At 35.2% G+C, this 19,957-nt stretch overlaps 1 protein-coding gene across 12 annotated transcripts in view; it reads right to left on the bottom strand.

Annotated features, from left to right (window-relative positions):
* The window catches only part of PPIG (peptidylprolyl isomerase G), a 42,094-nt gene that overhangs the window by 18,469 nt on the left and 3,668 nt on the right, over positions 1–19,957 (bottom strand). For 5 of the 12 annotated variants that reach the window (XM_055398277.2, XM_055398282.2, XM_055398276.2 and 2 more), the window contains 7 exons: positions 7,726–7,781; positions 6,477–6,523; positions 6,093–6,170; positions 5,917–5,991; positions 5,252–5,359; positions 4,198–4,242; positions 3,420–3,507 (listed from right to left, as the gene is read on the bottom strand). In XM_055398277.2, the coding sequence (XP_055254252.1) occupies positions 3,420–3,507; positions 4,198–4,242; positions 5,252–5,359; positions 5,917–5,991; positions 6,093–6,153 (377 nt within the window). In that variant the 5' untranslated portion in view covers positions 6,154–6,170; positions 6,477–6,523; positions 7,726–7,781. Of the gene's footprint in view, positions 1–3,419; positions 3,508–4,197; positions 4,243–5,251; positions 5,360–5,916; positions 5,992–6,092; positions 6,247–6,476; positions 6,524–7,725; positions 7,782–9,073; positions 9,110–19,957 lie in introns of those variants that run through there. The other 7 variants (XM_055398284.2, XM_055398287.2, XM_055398278.2 and 4 more) reach the window with 4 other exon arrangements.

Genomic DNA, 19,957 nt, shown 5'->3' with positions numbered 1-19,957 from the left:
AGACAAAATCTAAAATAAGCAAAAAGTCATTTAAAAAAATCCTTTTTTTCTTCACATCAACCTTAAAACTTTGTAGTTAAGAAAGCTGCTATCTGAGTAACTATGAAGACATACTGGTACAATGGACTAAAGATGGGTACTATATAAGATTTATTATTTAAAAATATCTTTAAAAAAGCGTTAGAAATTTGAAAAAAGGAACACAATTTAAGCTAATCTTTGGTTAAAACACAAACAATACTACTAAAAAAATTCTAACATATACATGTATTTCATGTACATGTTACAACTTTAAAATAAGCTCACCTTATTTTAAAAAGTGATAACCTGTTACTGTTTTCTCACTGTAACAGCTGTAATCACCTCAACTTGATAAAAGCACCTAGAAATGTAAAAACCTAGGTGTACACTATATATGTATTTGTGTTACATTCAGTATATACAATTTGCATCAAGATATAGTAAATCCTCACTTCACAGATTTCTTATTTGCCCACGGGCTTGCTCACTATAATTTATTTGTAACCCCTAAATCAACACTTGCAGTGCTTCACAGTCTTTTCAGATTGGTGAAAAAGTGATGAGAATGGCAAAAACTAGAACAAATAAACTAGTTTTTAGCATTATTTGTATAATGCTGGTAGGAATGTGAAATGATGTAGCTGGTATGGAAGTTTGGTGGTTCCTTAAAGAGCTAACCATACAATTATCATATAATCCAGCAATTCTACTCCTAGGTATATAACCAAAAGAACTGAAAACAGAGACTCAAACAAATATATATGTGTGCCAATGTTCACTGCAGCATTATTCACAACAGACAAAAACCCAAATGTCCACTAACAAATAAATATGGATAAACAAAATGTGGTATGTATATACATTGGAAAGATACTCAACCATAAAAAAGAATGAAGTTCTGATACATGCTATAAAACATGGATAAACCTTCAAAACATGCTAAGTGAAATATGTTAGACACAAAAGGACAAATATTGTATGATTCCACTTATATATAGAATAGGCAAATTCTCAGAGACAGAAAGTAGAATAAAGGTTACCAAGTGGCTGAGTGGAAGGGGAAATGGCTATTCTATGGAATGATGAAACAGTTTTGGAAACAGCAGTGATAGCTGCACAATTCTGTGAATATAAATAATATAACTGACTTAGTTACAAATGGTTAAAACAGCAAATTTTATGTTACCACAATATTTTTTTTAAAGATTAAAAAACTGAAGTTGTTTCTGTAAAAAAAAAAAAAAACAAAGAAGTAAAGATGAGTTAACCAGAACTGGAAAGAGGTCAGGAGAAACCAACACTAGAAAGATTCTGAGAATATACATGTGAATTTAACGCAGGGGTTTTGGTTAGCACAGGAAGGATTTTATTTTAAAAAATAAAAATAAATGGTAACAGTGTTGCTGAGGATCTGGTAAAATTAGCACTTCCTTTTGGAAGTCAATGCAGCAATATATATGTAAAGCCTTAAACATGTATAAATATTTGACTAAGTAAACTTCCAGTCACTTATATAGAAGAATTTAAAAATGCATCAAACAATAGATAATAACAGTGTTCACTGGAGCAGTTTGAAAACAAGAAGCAACAAAATGTTCAAAACTGAGATTACATAAATAAAACCATAGTACATTCAAACAATGGATTAACATGTACTATTAAAATGTTACTAATTCATATTTAGTAACATACAAAGAGATTTATATTACATCCAAACATTGATTACAGAGTATATGCAACTCTATATTTTTATTCCATGAAAAGATGCCCTTGGGGAAAGGATTGTTTCTCCTTTTTATCTGTGTATTCTAAACAACAAATGTGATATAAGTTGTTTCTGTTTAAAAAATCAGGAACATCCATCCATAGGTAATTGGCTGAATAAATTACAGTATACACACACACAAAAGAGTACTATGCATTTATGAAAAAAATGAAAAAGATTTCTATGAACTGATATGAAATGATTTCTAGGATATATCATTATGTGAAGAGAGAAAAACATTATGTACAGTATGCTATCTATTGTATAAGAAAAAATGCAAAGTAAGAAAAAAGTGTGTATCTGTGCTTATGTTTGTAAAAAGAAATACAGAAACATAAGCCAGAAACTAATGAGGCTGGTTACCAATATGGACAGGTGGTGTAAAAAGGGGTGAAAAATTGGGGAATGGAAATGCAGTGAAGAGTTAGGTGGGAGTGATAATTCCATGGTATTCTCTCTGCTTTGACTCTTAGAATCATGTTAATGTTTTAAAAACTTAAAAAAAACAACAAAAAACAAATCAATCTGGCAGGAAAAACAAACGAAATATAATCAGAAACAAATGAATATAACATATTTTGAGTCATAAAACCATACAAAATTTATACTAGAAAGTACTAACAAAAGTCACTTTTAAATGCGATAACTACATATCCTCAGTTTAAAAACAAAAATTGCTAAAAATGGTGAACTCTAGTTAGTACGTTACTTTCCCCAGTGTTATAGGTTGGCAATTTTTAAATCTAGGATTCAACAAATGAGTAGAATTTTTTAACATAATGGAAGAGAGATTTCTCATGGTTGAAGAAGGGAGTTACAAATATGAAATAGAAAACACAGAAATAATCCACATGGTGCTGACAGATTAAATTCTTCTGAGGCCAAAAGAGTTTATGTTACTGAAGAGCAGAGCAAATTTTTACCCATGGAACATGATAAAAAACATGAATTGCTGACATGAGCCCTGGTAACAATTTTTTATGGTCAGAACTGGAAAACAGTAGTAGTACTGACTTTGGATTACAAATAAACTTAGTGAGTTGGCAAATTCACAAATACAGAATCTTTGAAAAATGAGGAACAACCAGTATTTTACTCTTTTTTAATTAAGTAATTTATAAAGAGATACTCACTGCAAATAATCTGTTCCTTAATTTATCCTCCATAGATAATTTTTTCCTGGATCAATTACTACTGAGATGATTGCAAAATAGGGACATCTCTAACTCTATGATTTCTTTTACATTTATTAGTTGCATTCTACTAAGGAAGTTTTTCTTTCTCCCTTCTTATTTATTCATTCATTATTTATTTCCAAATGGACACCTGGATTTCTATTTTATTTGATAATACAATATCATCACTACTTATTTTCAAAATAATCAATGCTCAACTTGTCTTCATTTGGCCAGTGGAAACCCTACCCCTTCAAGCTGGCCCCTGTGTCCTCTTGACAAAAGTTTTCAACATTTGAAAACTTTAGCAGTTTTGTATTGCTAAATTCTTTGTTCTTCCACCTTTAACAATTCTCCCCCTTATAATAGGTCCCTCTCTTATTAGTGATCAGTAGCAGGAATCCAGAAAAATGACACACCAAAAAAGGGATATTTTAAGTCAGATCATAAATTCTTACATGAAGAACTGTGAGCCATTTGTATCCTTCCCTCTGTTGGCCATTGACAAGAGAAATTCTTTATTGTGTTTAACAGCAAAACTCTCATCTATAGAGAAGCAAAGTTTTCAGTTACATTATAGGCATAAATTCCCCCTCAAAATTCATTTTCACTCCTCTATATATCTTGGGTTCCTATCACGTGATCTTTAGTGCCAAGCAAAATTTAGATTAAAAAGTCAGGGTAAGAGAAACCTAATACTAACCAATTCCCTCCCCTATCTTTTCATATTAAAATATTTTAAATTTTTAATCATTTTCTATAAAATCCAAATACTATGTCAATCTTATTCAATATTATTTTTAGCACACAGAGGCACTCATTAACTTAATTTCTGCTATTGATAGAGAAAAACAGCTTATTGCAAAGAAAACAGATTGTCTTCCAATCTTGTATTAGAACAAGAAAAAAGCAGGTAAAACGTGAAATTTCACTGACTCCCAAAAGTTAAAGATGGGTAATATGAAATTAATTCCACAACCACATGTTTATAGAGTCTTTCAAATGATCTTCACATTAATAGAAAGTCCACAGAGAAACTTAAATTTGGGAAAAACATTACAGCCAAATTTAGAACATCAAAGATTTTTTTAAAATCTTCATAGAAAAATGGACACACAAAAATATTGGTATTATCACTGAGAAATACAGCTGAATCTCTCTTTTAATAAAGATTAAGATCAAGCTTTTAATTTAAAGTAAACATTAAATGTTTAATTTAAACATAAATATTTTTACCTTCAAAAAATCCTCCATAAATGGATTCCCCTCCTCGTCCATTTCCTAAGAATGAAAAGCATGGACTCTTAGGTCAGTAATTTCCTTGAAGCATTCCTAAACAAAATGCTTCTTACAAAGTAGGTACCTGAATGACTTTATACCAACAATACTCAAAGGTTCACAGCAAATCATAAAAGATAATACTGACAAGATCCCAAGTTTTTCTCCTCTCTGATACAACAATACGAGTATGACAAAGCCTATTAATATCTGTAGAAAAAAAGACTGTTCAGATTCTAATGACTGTGTAGGTCCTTTAACAGAAATTACTAGTAGCTTTCAAAGTATCTTTAAAAACAATTTCAGTACTTTTACAAAAAGAAAGGAGGTAAAAACTATACTGTAGTAAAAGATAACTGGATGTGACAAAATCAAACATGAACACAGATAGGCTACTAAGAGATATATAGTGGTTTTTGTTGTTGTTGTTTAGTTGCTAAGTCGTGTCTGACTCTTGTGTGGCCCCATAAACTGTAGTCTGCCAGGCTCCTCTGGCCATGGGATTCTCCAGGCAAGAATACTGGAGTGGGGTGCCACTTCCTTCTCTAGGGGATCTTCCTGACCTAGGAATTGAACCTGTATCCCCCTCTTTGGCAGATGATTCTTTACCACTGAGCCACCAGGGAAGCCAATGTTTTTTTTATCTAAAAGCAAATTTCTGAAATTAATTCACGAATCAAAGATGAAATTTTTTCCTACGTTTTTCCTCCTTTATGTCTATTTCTACGAGTTGTTCTAATTTTGATTTTGGCCATGTCAGGCAGCTTGTGGAGTCTCAGTTCCCCAACCAAGAACTGAACCTGGGCCCTCAGCAGTGAAAGCTCCATATCCCAACCACTGGACTGCAAAGGAACTTCCAGTACTTTTGTTTGACCAAAAGATTAAGTGGGCTGAGAAGAAAATTGGACCAGTACTTCCAGAGACTTGTCTAACTTTCAGACCCATGTACATAAGAATATAAATTTATAAACAAAGAGTATTTGATTTTGTTTGGTAAGAATTAAAGTCTTACCTTCACTGAAGTCACCACCTTGAACCATAAAATCTTTGACAACTCGATGAAAGAGACAACTTTTATAATGTAATGGCTTCTGAGTTGATTTCCCTGTCCCCTTTTCGCCTAAAGAGAAGAAAAATTAGTAGGCTATTAAGCAGAAAAGAAATTAAGGAAATAGTTTTAAAGCAATATTAACAATGAAATCACAGGAAAAAATTTTTTTCCATACTTTATTTTGTAATATGAGATGATGAATGTTAACTAAATTTAATGCGATAACCACTTTATGATGTATGTAAATCAAGTCATTATGCTGCACACCTGAACTCATACAGTGATATATGTCAATTACATCTCAATAAAACTGAAAGAAAAATTTAAATAAAATGAATAAATAAAAAATTATTTTTCTTGATCTATAAAGACTTCTTTAAGCTACAGAATTTTCACTCCTCTCAGGAATTCTTTTAAAAATTAATTTAAAAAGCACCCATGCTTTTCTAGTGAGTGGAAAAATCAATCTATGATACAATCCTAGTACAATTACTATGTCTAAGAATTACTTTCATGTCTAGTCAATGCTGCAAATCAGCATGCTGAGAAAGAAAAATACAATGCATGAAAAAAATCTAAAATGTGTTAAATTGAAACTATTAGGGTGAGTGAAATTGTCAACAAACCTGTACAAAGACATCGAAAGTTCTCACATGTTTTGGGGCACACATCAGAAAACAATTCAAAGACAACTCTTCCAGCTGAAAAAGAAGGTAACTGGTTTATATTTCTTCATGTAAAGATAATTTAAAATATTAAATATTCATATATAAATGTTAAATAGGGACATTAATCTCCTTACCAGGTTGATTATTAATAGCAATGTCAAAAAAACACCGAGGACGCTGAACCTTTATTCCCATGGCGTCAATACTTCAATCTGAGTAAAATAGTTTCAGGCAAACACATTAAAACAGCAAAGATTTTTCATAAATTTCTGAAGAGAAAACAAAACTCTGTGGAGCATAAACAAGAAATGTTGTCTGAATTTATTTTAATATTTACTTCCACGACATAAATTACATGATTATTTTCTTTGAAAGATTAGACCACATCTTGTAGAAAAGACATAAAAGGTTTAGCCATTATATAACACAATTTCTATTTTAAAAACCAAATATAGACTGCCACCTCAAACAGAAAATTGTATTAAGTCTGTATGATTAGTGAACTAGAGACAGGTTACCTTGAAATAGGGAAAAATCAAGGACAAACTGATCCAATCTTTTTGCTCTAGAAAACAAAAATAAATTTTGATTAAAACAGTGGAGTTTTAAAAAGAAAAACATTCAAATTCCTAAAAATAATTCCTCAAGCAAAAAAGAAAGTGGACTACTTTAACAATAGTTATATATATGGTAGATTAAGAGTAAAAATACATTACATTTTACATATGAAGTTATTTTTTGATCATGAACAACAGCCTATACTGATCTATCTTATGCAGACAAAAACATCAATAAGTGAGATACTCTATGTAAGTTTTATCTACAGAGCAGATAGCTAACTAGTTAAGACATTGTTTGCATAGCATTTAAGGACTTCCTCCAAATTGTAATACCTGGTGGAGAGTGACAGGGTAAAGTGAAAAGCAGAAGAAACAAAGGTACTTAGTAAAAACAGCATTCAAAACAATGAACTATAAAAATCTGTTTATCTGTTCAAAACAGAGACTAACTGAAATGTTTATGCTTTTGCAAAAATTATGTCTTAAGCTAGTAGCTCAGTAAGCAATAAATGATATTTTAAATCTAGTGATATTTTTATAGATTCACAGAGTTATAGGAAATAATACACAGAGATACATGTTTCCACCACGGTAACATTTTACAAAATTATAGTATAATAGCACAGCTGTAGGGTAAAAAGCATAAACAATGCTGACACAATCCACATTTCCCCAGTTCTAGCGGTACTCATTTATGTGTATTTAGTTTTACAAAATTTTATTAAACATATAGGTACATATTATCTACCACCATTCCTTATCAATTTTACACACACCACAACCACAGATAAGAACAGTCAACAATAAAAGCATGGAAGACTGCCCAAATCACCAACAATTTGAAAAATACAAATCATATGTATTTATTCATTACTGTATGGAAAAGGGGGGGGTACAAACTACTTTTTCTGCAACCTCCTCCACTTTTATTTCTAAAATACAATATATACATTAAGTAAACAAACTAAAATTAGTTTCATATGAAACAAAAAGAGGTCTTTCAATCCTCCAGGAAGATTACAGACACAGACTTCCTGAAAACAATAAAACAAAACTTATTAATTTTAATAGCTTGCTAAGTTTGTTGCATTTTTATTTGTATAAAATTTCAGTGTATGCACATCTGAAGTTGAGAATACACTGGATCCATAAATCTGAGGAAACTATCTTATCTCAAAGAAAAATATTAAATTATTACTGACAGTACCTGATTATCTTTTATCTTCTAAATAACTTGTGCAGGCCTTCTTAAATTCTCTAAATCTGGAGGCAGAAAAAAAAGAGGAAATTTAGAGATTTATTTTCCTCCATAAAAAACTTCTAAAGTTAGCTGTTTAGCCACAATATCCCAAAGATTTCCATTCTCAGAAAAAGAGTATAGTATAGATAGCACGGCCCAAAACATACCAAATAATTTACAATTACAGTTGATTTCGTATTTACCATGTTCTTAAAAACTCCTTATTTGAAAAACAGGTAAACGTTATGAAAGCTTAGAAAGTAATTCCTAATACCATTAATCTTTTAGATAAAATCTTTGATGATTTTCCACATTTCTCAATTCTAAGGCACACTGTAAACAATCCTATAATTCTGAGACTTTGAAATCACAATAAATGCATCACTAATTTACGGAGTTAGGAATATAAGTGGAAGCTACTAGGATAGCAGTTTGCTCTGTTTTTTTGTTTTTTTTTTTGCTGTTGTTTAAGTGCTGCTTACATGGGTAAGTTTACTTTCGGAAAACATTAAACTCCACTTAGAATTTGTGTAGTTTCTTTGTATGTTGCTGCTGCTAAGTCACTTCAGTGGTGTCCGACTCTGTGTGACCCCATAGACGGAAGCCCACCAGGCTCCCCCGTCCCTGGGATTCTCCAGGCAAGAACACTGGAGTGGGCTGCCATTTCCTTTTCCAATGTGTGAAAGTGAAGTCGCTCAGTCGTGTCCGACCCTTAGCGACCCCACGGACTGCAGCCTACCAGGCTCCTCCATCCATGGGATTTTCTAGGCAAGAGTACTGGAGTGGCTTGCCATTGTATGTTGCTGCTGCTGCTGCTGCTGCTAAGTCACTTCAGTCGTGTCCGACTCTGTGTGACCCCCTAGACGGAAGCCCACGAGGCTCCCCCGTCCCTGGGATTCTCCAGGCAAGAACACTGTTACGTTACACTAAATTTACTTTGTTAAAACAAAGTAAAACTTTGTTAAAACTTTATCTAAAACAAAATTCTTCGGGTTCCTGGTGTCTCTTCCAATGCAGGAGACACTGGTTCGATCCCTAATCCAGAAAGATCCTACATGCTGCAGAGCACTAAGCCCATGCACCGCAACTACTGAGCCTGTGCTCTAGAGCCCAGGAGCTGCAACTGCTGAGCTCACATGCCCTGGAGCCAGCGCTCCACAACAAGAGGACCCACTGCAAGAAGAAGCTGGTGCACCACAGCTAAGAGTAGCCCCACACCTGCCACAACCAGGGAAAAGCCTGAGCAGCAGGGCAGACCCGGTACAACCAAAAGTAAATAAATATTATTTAAAAAATAAAATTCTCATTTCTCTACCTTTGATTTTCTCATCGTCCAACCCGGCTGCTACCACTGAAGAAAACATAAATTTTATTGAACTCAGTATGTCCAAAATATTATTTCAACATATAATCAACATAGCATGCTATTAATGATAACTCACATTCTCTTTCTGTTACTGTCCTGTGCGAAGCTGCTTCAGTCATATCTGACTCTGTGCAACCCCTATGGATTGTAGCCTGCCAGGCTCCTCTGCCCACGGGATTCTCCAGGCAAGAATAATGGAATGATTTGCCATTTTACCAAGTCTTGGAAATTGAGCTTTTTTTTTGGTCTTACTGCGAGGCTTGTGGGATCTTTGTTTCCTGACCAGGAATCAGACCTGGGCCACTGCAGCAGAGGAGTCAGGTTCTAACCATTGGACCGCCAGGGAATTTCCAGAAATTCGTGTTTATGCCACATTTCAAATATTCTATAACCACACGTGGCTGGTGGCTACTGTACTGGACAGCATGGTTCTAAATACTTCAGTTTATATTGATCTCTACAACTTTATGGAACATTCCCAAGTTGGCTTCAGCCACACTGGAGATCCTACTGTTCTTCAAAAGTGTGCATGTACATGCTCAGTCATGCTCTCTGCAATCCCACGGACAGTAGCCCATGAGGCTCCTCTGTTCATGGGATTTCCCAAGCAAGAATACTGGCCACTCCAGTAGCCATTCCCTTCTCCAGGGGATCTTCCCAACCTAGGGATCGAATCAACATCTCCTGAATCGGCAGGTGGAATCTTTACCACTGTGCCACCTGGGAAGACCAAACAGCCAAGGCCTATTCTTTGTCAAGTCTTTTACATTTACTATGCCCTCTGAGGAATATGCTCTTACCCCAGATCTTCACAAGGTTCATGTCTCCACTTAAGTCAGTGCTCAAGTATCACCTCCTCATGGAAATCATTCTTTGCCAGTATATTCACAGAAGCAGGCCCTATCCTCCAGCACTTTATGTTCCCTTATTGTTCTCTACTTTTCTTCCTAGCATTTATTGCTACTTGATATTTTAAGTTTTTATGTATTTTCCTCTTACTAGAATATAAGCTTCATGATGTGAGAGACCTTCTCAGTTTTGCTCCCCTCTTAATTCCGAAGTGCCTCAAACAGTACTTGATTATGGCAGGAACACAATACTTAATAAATCAATAAACATACAAGGAAGAACAGGCATGTGTGAGAATGCTTTTCTGCAACACTGCAATAACAATAATTAAAAGGAAACACCCAAAATGTCCCCAAATGGAATAATATCTGAGTAAACTGTGGTATACACATGTTATACACTATATACAGTTTAAAAAGTCTTTAAGCACACTATCCAAAACACCTGTTTAGGTGAAAAGAAAAAATAAAGTCTCACTCAAGTATTTTTTTTAATACCCTAAAATAATATTCTGCTTCCACAGAAAGAAAAGTCTTGAGATAAATACCAAAACTTCAAACAGTAAGTACTCTGTAGGGGTACAGGCATAGGATGGAAGTCAATGAGGGTCTTTAATGTTTGAATTTTTGGAACAAGAATATGTTCACATATTAGTTTCCAATTTAAAAAAAGACATATCTTCAAAGTAAAATAGCAGAAAATATGTGAAAATACTTAGAGCCTATTTCTAAGTGAAAGAATCACAGACGATTTCTGTTTTAGTTTTCTCATTTTCCAAGTTTTCTATAACAAATTCAGACCTGTAAAAGTAACTCTTCAAAAGAGCATTCAAGACTTAACGCATTTTTTAAGTGTTTCACTTTCAGGTTTACTACTGTTGTTTCATATTTAAATCTAGAAGATCTCAGGAAATTATTTTTCTTTTCACAAAACTGTGTACCCCTCCAAAGGAAGGGTACCTTTGCTCCAAAGGAAGCAAGGAAAAATACATGAGTATTTACCTAAATAAACTTTGGATGTTAAATAACTTTTCAGGTTCACTAACAATGAAATAAATAATGGAGACAAACTTGAGAGTCCTTTGGACTGCAAAGATATCAAACCAGTCAATCCTAAAGGAAATCAACCCTGAATATTCATTGGAAGGATTGTTGCTCAAGCTGAAGCTCTAATACTTTGGGCACCTGATGCGAAGAGCTGACTCACTGGAAAAGATCTGATTCTGGGAAAAACTGAAGGCAAAAGGAGAAGGAGGTGGGGAGAAGATGAGACAATTAGATAGCATTACCAACTCAGTGGACATGAACTTGAGCAAACTCCAGGAGATAGTGGAGGATAGGGCAGCCTAGTGTGCTGCAGTCCTTGGGATTGCACGACTTAGTGACTGATTAACAAATAATAAAAAATAAATAATGGAGACAAACAGATTTGATTTCATGAAAAAATGTATTATTTCTATTTTTCAAAGGGAAATTAGAAAGTAAAAAATTGGGGGAAATATTTCCAAACATGATGTGCTAGTTTCCTTACTGTAAAACACTGGCAAGGCCCATCCTATTCACTGTAGAACATAAAGCACCTTTGGTCCTGATAAATATCAGTCCATGTAACAACCAAAAGAAGCCCTCTCACTGTCCCTCTTCCCCTCCTTGAGGACCGTAGGGTCCATGCAGGAAACAATTAAAAGCACAAAGGCTACCCAAGGGAATATAAACAAACAATTCATAAAAAAATGAAATAAAAAATATAAACAGCATGAAAACTTTTGCTAAGCAACTTGGCACTGTAGACCAAGAATATATTCATAATCATTCTAACCTTTAACACTTTAGTAATTCAAACTCTTTGAATGTCTCTAAAGGCAGTCATTTAAAATAAAATCTTTTTAAAGAAAGTGAAAATGAAGTCAGTCAGTCGTGTCCGACTCTTTGTGACCCCAATGGACTGTAGCCCACCAGGCTCCTCCATCCATGGAAATTTCTAGGCAACAGTACTGGAGTGGGTTGCCATTTCCTTCGCCAAGGGATCTTCCCGACCCGGGGATCGAACCCTGGTCTCCTGCATTGCGGGCAGACGCTTTACCGTCTGAACCACCAGCGAATATGGGGTCACACAGAGTCGGACACGACTGAAGTGACTTAGCAGCAGCAGCAGCAACAGTTCATACAGCCTAAAAAATTTAAAAAAAAAAAAAAAAAAAAAGGACAGAAGACCTAAGTAGACATTTCTCCAAAGAAGACATACAGATGTTCCGAAACACCCATGAAAAGGTGCTGAATATCGCTAATTGTTAAAAGAATTGCAAATCTAAACTACAACAAGGTATCACCTCACACCAGTCAGAATGGCCATAATCAAAAAATCAGGGCTTCCCTGGTGGCTCAGTGGTAAAGAATCTGCCTGCCAATGCAGGAGACACGCATTCGATCCCTGATCTGGGAAAATCCCACCTCCCTTGGAGCAATTAAGCCCAAGTGCCCCAGCTACAGAGAGTATGCTCTAGAGTACAGGAGCTGAAACAAAAGAAGCCACTGCAATGAGAAGCCAGTGCATCACAGACCCAGCACAGCCAAAAATAAATAAAATTATTTTGGAAAAATTTACAAACAACAAATGCTGGAGAGGCTGCAAAGAAAAGAGAACTCTCCTACACTGTTGATGAGAATGTAAACTGGTGCAGCCACTATGGAAAACAGTATACAGGTTCTTTAAAAAAACTAAAAACTGAGTTACCAAATGATCCAGCAATCCCACTCCCGGGCATAAAACCAGAGAAAAACACCGCTCAAAAAGATACATGCTCATTTCAGCAGTGTTTACAACAGTCAAGACATGGAAGCAGCCTAAATGTTGGTCGATATGTGAATGGATAAAGAAGATGTGGTATATAGACAAGGGACTATTAGTCATAAAAAGAATGAATTATTATCTTGTAATAATCTATAATGGAAAAGAATCTGAAAAAGAATACACACACACAGCTGAATCACTTTGCTGTACACTTGCAACCAACACATTATAAATTAACTATACTTCTATAAAAAATAAAACAAAAAAATAACCTAAATGTCTAACATGACAAGTAAATTAAGAAATATTCATATGATGGACTGCTACGCTGCTTATGAAACTATAATTTTTAATATAACATGGAAAAAATGTTTAAGTGAAAAAAATAGCAAAATTATGTAGTGAAAAGGATTTTAAGGGTAAAAAAATTCATATATACTGTCACAGTAGTGCTTTTTATAACAGTAAAAAAAGAAGTTGTATAGTAAAAGAAATTGGTTAAATAAACGATATCATCATGAAATGGAAGGTATTCATCTAGGCATTGGAAATCATATTCTTACATGTTAAAATAACAGAGGTAACATTTTTCACCAATTGGATTGAAGGAAATAAAAAATACTGACCTCATCTATTACTGACGCTAGCAAAGGGGTAAATTTGATAATCCTTTGCCAATGTGACAACACACATTACAAATGCATTAACGACCCTTTGACTCAATAACCCTATTCCGAAAAATTTATATATCATTCGCGAAATAAGGTATGTACAAGGTCATACAAGGCACCATCATTTGTAATAGCTAAAAGGCTATAAACCTAACTGTACATAAAGGAGGAAGAGACATAAATCACATGATCTCCATACAAGTTACTGGCTATAAAAAGGAATGAAGAAGCTGGTTATCTGCTATCTCCCAGCCCTTTTAAGTAAAACAAAAAAACAAACAACAACAACAACAAACTACAGAAACGTATATGGTATATTTTCTTTGTATTTTTTCAAAAGAACTTTTAAAAAATGTGTTTTGTCTAATACAGACGCATCTGGTGGGAAAGGCAATGGGTAGCTGGGAAAGATTTTTTTTACTGTGTAACTTTTCAACTTTATGACACTACTAATACTAAAGCACACTAATACTACCATTAAAATTTCTTTAAAAATAAAACTGAAAAAGAAAAATTATCAAAGACCACTCATGGATGAGAAGCTATTCATAATATATTAGGTGAAAGAAAGCAAGTTAGCAAGCCATATTATCTGTAAGATTCCAATTTTACACATATCAAATGCACATAAAAAAGATATCATTCAGTGAAAAAAGGAAATTCTGCCATTTGCAACAACATGGTTGGACCTTGAAGACAATAAGCTAAGTGAAATTAAGTCAGACAGATAAATACTGTATGATCTTACTTGTATGTAGAATCTGAAAGTAAATTTTAAAATATATTCAGGGAAACATGCATTCACACATGCACAAACACACCGAACTCAGAGAAAGATATCAGATTTACGGTTACCAGAGGCAGGGGGGCTAGGTGTGAGGGAACTGGATGAAATGGTCACAAGGTACAAACTTTCAGTTATAACATAAGTAACTCCTAGGAACTCCAATACTTTGGCCACCTCATGTGAAGAGCTGACTCACTGGAAAAGACTCTGATGCTGGGAAGGATTGGGGGCGGGAGGAGACGGGGATGACAGAGAATGAGATGGCTGGATGGCATCACCAACTCGATGGACATGAGTTTGAGTGAACTCTGGGAGTTGGTGAAGGACAGGGAGGCCTGGCGTGCTGTGATTCATGGGGTCGCAAAGAGTCGGTCACGACTGAGCGACTGAAATGAACTGAATTGAACTGACTGAGGGATGTAATATACAACATTGCTAACACAGTTAACACTGCTGTATGGTATATTTCAAAGTTGCTAAGAGAATAAAATTCTAAAAGTTCTCATCACAAGGAAAAAGCATCATTTTTTCCCTTGTATCTGTATGAGATGGTGGATGTTAAACTGAACGTATTGTGGCAATCATTCTTCAATGTGTAAGTCAATTCATTATGCTATGCACTTTAAACTTGCACAGTGCTATACCTCAATAAAACTAAAAGGAAAAATAAGAGTTACATCAAAATATTAACGAATCATGAATTATGCAGCATTACTTACAGACATGGAAACAACTTAAGTGTCCCCTGATAAGTGGATAAACAAAATGTGTCACACACACACATTGAGGAATATTATTTAGTCACAAAAAAGGAAGAAAATCCTTCCACTTGTGACAACATGCATGGGCCTCAGAGGCATTGTGTTAAGTAAAAAGAGGCAGAGAAAAACAAATACTGTACAATCTCATACATGGAATCACAAAACAACCCCCCCCCATCTGAACTTATAAAGTCCCAAGAAAACAGTGTGTTTGCATGCATGCTAAGTCTCTTTAGTTGGTCCGACTCTTGACCCTATGGACTATAGACAACGAGGCTCCTCTGGCCACAGGATTCTTTAGGCAAGAATACTGGAGTGGGTTGCCATTCCCTCCTCCAGGGGATCTTCCCAACCCAGGGATCAAACCCATGTCTCTTACATCTCCTGCACTGCATGACGAGGACCACCTGGGAAGCCCCAGGAATATAGGGTACAGCATGGCCAGTAATACTGTGCTCTATATTTGAAAGTTGTTAAACAGATGATCTTGTCACAATGAAAAAAAAATTTTGTATGTGAGGTGAACATTAACTAGACTTACTATGGTGATCATTTTGCAATATATACACATAATCACATACACATGGGCTTCGCTCATAGCTCAGTAGGTAAAGATCTGCCTGCAATGCAGGAGACCAGGGTTTGATTCCTGGGTCAGGAAGATCCCCTGAAGAAGGGAATGGCTACCTACTCCAGTATTCTTGCCCAGAGAATCCCATGGACAGAGGAGCCTGGCAGGCTACAGCCCACGGGGTCGCAAGAGTTGGACATGACTAAGTGACTAAAGCACCACCACCATCAATCACACACAGCGAATTATACACACATAATCATATACACTGTGATCATGTTGTACAACTGAAACAAATTTAAAGTTATATGTCAATTACACTTAAAAGGATTTACAGCAAAATATTAACCCTGATAATATCTGGGTCATGAATTTAAGGGTAATTTTTATGTATTTCTGTTTTCCAAATTTTCTTCAACAGGTAAAATTTTATAATCAGGAAAATATTTTTAAAGAAATACTAACAAAATGAGATAATTTTCTGCTTATTAAAATAGCAGAGATCTTTTAAAAGAATAATTCCCAATACAGTAAGCAAATCCTCTGGAAATTTATGTAAAAACTGTTTATACCTCAAACTGATTTATACCTTAAAAATCCAATTGCTGGGAATCTACTGTAAGGAACTATCTTAGAAAGCCTTCATGCATAAAGTTGGCCACGTTAGTGCTCCTTTTATACTATCTGAAGTAACCTTTTCAGTATTACGAAAAATGATAAGATTATGATCTCTAGTTGAACAAAATATCACAGTTGTTGAAGCAATGCTTACAGTGATCAATAATTTGGAAAATGCTCATAATTTGTTAAAAATACTCCAGATATAAAACAATAATGCAATATTATTATAATCACATAAACTACTCCTTCAATTCAAAGATGTACAAAAAGGGAAAAAAAGACTGACAGGAAATAATCACTACAGTATTCGGCTTTAAGACTGGAGAGTGGGGATATATGCATGTATGCATGTAACTGCTTCACTGTATGTGAATCACAGAAACGAACACAACACTGTAAGTCAACTACATTCCAATTACAAAAAAACCACTGAAGAGTGTTTTTGCCTCACTGTACTTTCTACTTCTTTAATAAACATAACTGCTATTACAAATAAAAAATTCAAAATATAATAAAAAATGTACATACAATCTAAGGTTATAAGGTACATGTCTCTCTGTGGTTATAATACGCATTTAGGTAACACCACACAGGGATACTTTTCTTAGAAACAGATTCAAATGGTATCTTGAAATAACAAATCAAATATGCTTTAAATTTAAGAAACATGAAAGATAGCAAATTATTATTAAAAGCACTATATCTTAAGTATGTAAATGTTCTAACATTAACAGCTAATGAAGAACGATGACACAAAGATGGCTCAATGCTATGTCTCTAACTACTGATATAAAATTTTATCTAATCAGAAATAGGATATAGTATTCCCTCTTTAATCATGATTTCCTGTTATTACAATATCTAAAAAATGCAACAGAAACATCTAGTCAATTTTTTTTTCTTTTTAAGGAGTAAAGAGGTGGCTCTAGTGGTAAAGAACTTGCCTGCCAATGCAGGATATGTAAGAGATGCGGTTTGATCCCTGAGTTGGGAAGAACCCTGGAGGAGGGCATGGCAATCCACTCCAGTATTCTTGCCTGGAGAACCCCCTGGACAGAGGAGCCTGGTGGGCTACAGTCCATAGGGTTGCACAGAGTCAAACATACTTGAAGCAACTTGGCAGGTATGCAAAGAGAAAACAATACGGACAGATACCAAAAACACAATTCAGGACAAAAATCAAGTCTACACAATTTTCAAGCCTATGCAATTTTCAATAAAATAAGTCATGAATTTCCTAAGAATAGTTCACAAAGAAAGTTTGCAGAGCAATAATCTGCAGGTGAACTGTTCACTGCATAGTTGTTTAATCTAAATGAGTTGCAGCTATTCCTGTAAAATGCAGCTAGAATTTTTTCTTTAAAAAAAATCATCGTATTGAGCAACATGCCCCATTCCTGTACAGCAATCAGCATAGTATACCCCACTAGATGAGGTACATATGTTCCAGTCTGACCTAGTTTCCACTACTGCATGTTAGCTGTTACCATTTACCATTTACTTGAGCTCTTGCATTCACCTCACCTGCCTGATTCCCTCAGAAATCTTGAGTATTTGATACTTACTTCCATTTATTTTATTTATAAAGAAAATACTTTAAAAGATAATCAGTAGAGCTAACAAGCTCATGAAAAAAGTTGAGTAAAATAAGCCATAATTTTTAACATTTTAATGTATATTTTTTAAGTTTCTTCTAAGCAGATAGAATTACAAATATTCTTATTTCTCAACAGTATCATAGTCACTTTAATATGTCAATAATATATAATGCAATAAATTTTCAAAATATTAAATGCTAGGATGTATGATATGCCATGTGCTCTTGCGTTCAGTTGTGTCCAACTCTTTGTGACCTCATGGACTGACTGCAGCCTACCAGGCTCCGCTGTCCATGGAATTTTGCAGGCAAGAATACGGGAGTGGGTTACCATTTTCTACCCTAAGGGATCTTCATGACCCAGGGATCGAATCTGTGTCTCTTACGTGTCCTGTACTGGCAGGTGGATTCTTTACCACTGCTCCACCTGGAACTTCTGCAACAAATATGTTTCATAAAAATATCAGAGATGAAACAAATTCATAAGTAAAAAGTTTAATCTTGTAGCTTCAGACATGAAATAATTTCCATATTCACCTAAAGTGAAGGTTGGAGGTGGGGGGGCAGAAGGACATAGGCAACCAATTATTAAAGCATATAGTAAAAAAACATGGTATTTGTAATTGTGCTTTGTTGCTGAGTTGTGTCCAACTCTTTGCAACCCCGTGGACTGTAGCCCACCAGGCTCCTCTGTCCATGGGGATTCTTCAGGGAAGAGTACTAGAGTGGGTTGCCACGCCTTCCTCTAGGGGATCTTCCAGACCCAGGGACTGAACCCAGGTCGTCCGCATTGCAGGAAGATTCTTTACCAGCTGGGCCACCAGGGAAGCCCCGAAGTGAAAGTGAAATTTGTAATTAGGCAATAAATAATGCAGTGACTTTATTACATTCTTCATTACATACAATTACATTCAAAATTCCAAGAATTACTTGGAAGTTTCACACAGTCTGAGGGAGTCTGCAGAGTACTAAGTCTTGAAAACGGAAATAGTAAATATAAATACTCTTTAACTATTGCAATGACAAGCAAGTCTTTGCACTTTCTGATTCCCTTGGTTAATTCCTAATTGTCCTTAAAGATTGAACACAACCAAAGTACACTCTAGGAATTTCACCCTGACTCTCTGAAGTTAAAATGATTGTTTGTTGAATTTTCTTTTCATTATCATAAATTTGTCTGGAGAAGGAAATGGCAACCCACGCCAGTACTCTTGCCTGGAGAATCCCATGGACAGAGGTGCTGGCGGGTTACAGTCCATAGGGTCGCAAAAAAGTCAGACAAAACAACTAAACAATAACAAACTCCTTGAACTCAAACTCTATCTTCAACACCAAGCACAATGCCGGGTCCAGCACTACACAGCCAAACAGAACACTAGTTAAGGCTTGACAGAAGACTTACTCAGTGCCTTTTCTCCCACGTGTGCTGCTTCCCACATGGAGTATTGCTAATATGTATCTGTAGCGAGTAAATCCTCTCAGCCTATTCTACAAATGAAAGGAGCTTATCCTTTAGATATGCCCACTGGGGCTGCATTCTGTTAACAAAGTGTCTATTTTCTTTTCTTTAAACAGAATCCACTATAAGAGAGAGCATTTTCAGTTCAAGACCAAGAAATAAAGATGGGAAGTTCTCATCTGTTTAATAAAACAGGTAGCAATTTTCATCGAAGACTTGCACCTCTAAGTGCAATCATATTAAGTTAAACTAACTAAGACTTTCAAAGATAGCAATCTAACATCACATTTTACATTACTCTCTACCTTAATGTAGTTCACAGAAATCAAGTGAGAAATAAAAACAGATTGGTTAAAAGATATCTAAATACATTTATGAATGTCAGGTTGTTAGTGAACTAATATACAAATAAGTTGACATTCTGGGGTGTCAGAAAAGGCAATATGATCTTCCATATAGTTCCTTTTCCCTTAGTGTCTTTGATAGTCACAAACCTCTGCACTGGTAAAAACATGATTAACAGTGTACAGGCAGTTGGTAGGGCTTCCCTGGTGGCTCAGATGGTAAAGAATCTGCCTGCAATGCAGGAGACCTGGGTTTGCCCTGAGTCAGGAAGATCCCCTGGAGAAGAGAATGGCTATCCACTGCAGTATTCTTGCCTAGAGAATTCCAAGGACAGAGAAGACTGGTGGGCTGAACTCCCTGGGTCACGAACAGTTAGGCTCGA

The sequence above is a fragment of the Moschus berezovskii genome, chromosome 2 (assembly GCF_049115385.1).
Source record: "Moschus berezovskii isolate FMDL1 chromosome 2, NW_MosBer_1.0, whole genome shotgun sequence".
Lineage (NCBI taxonomy): Eukaryota > Metazoa > Chordata > Mammalia > Artiodactyla > Moschidae > Moschus > Moschus berezovskii.
Note: the sequence above shows the minus strand (reverse complement) of the source record. Positions and strands in the feature narration are given on the sequence as shown.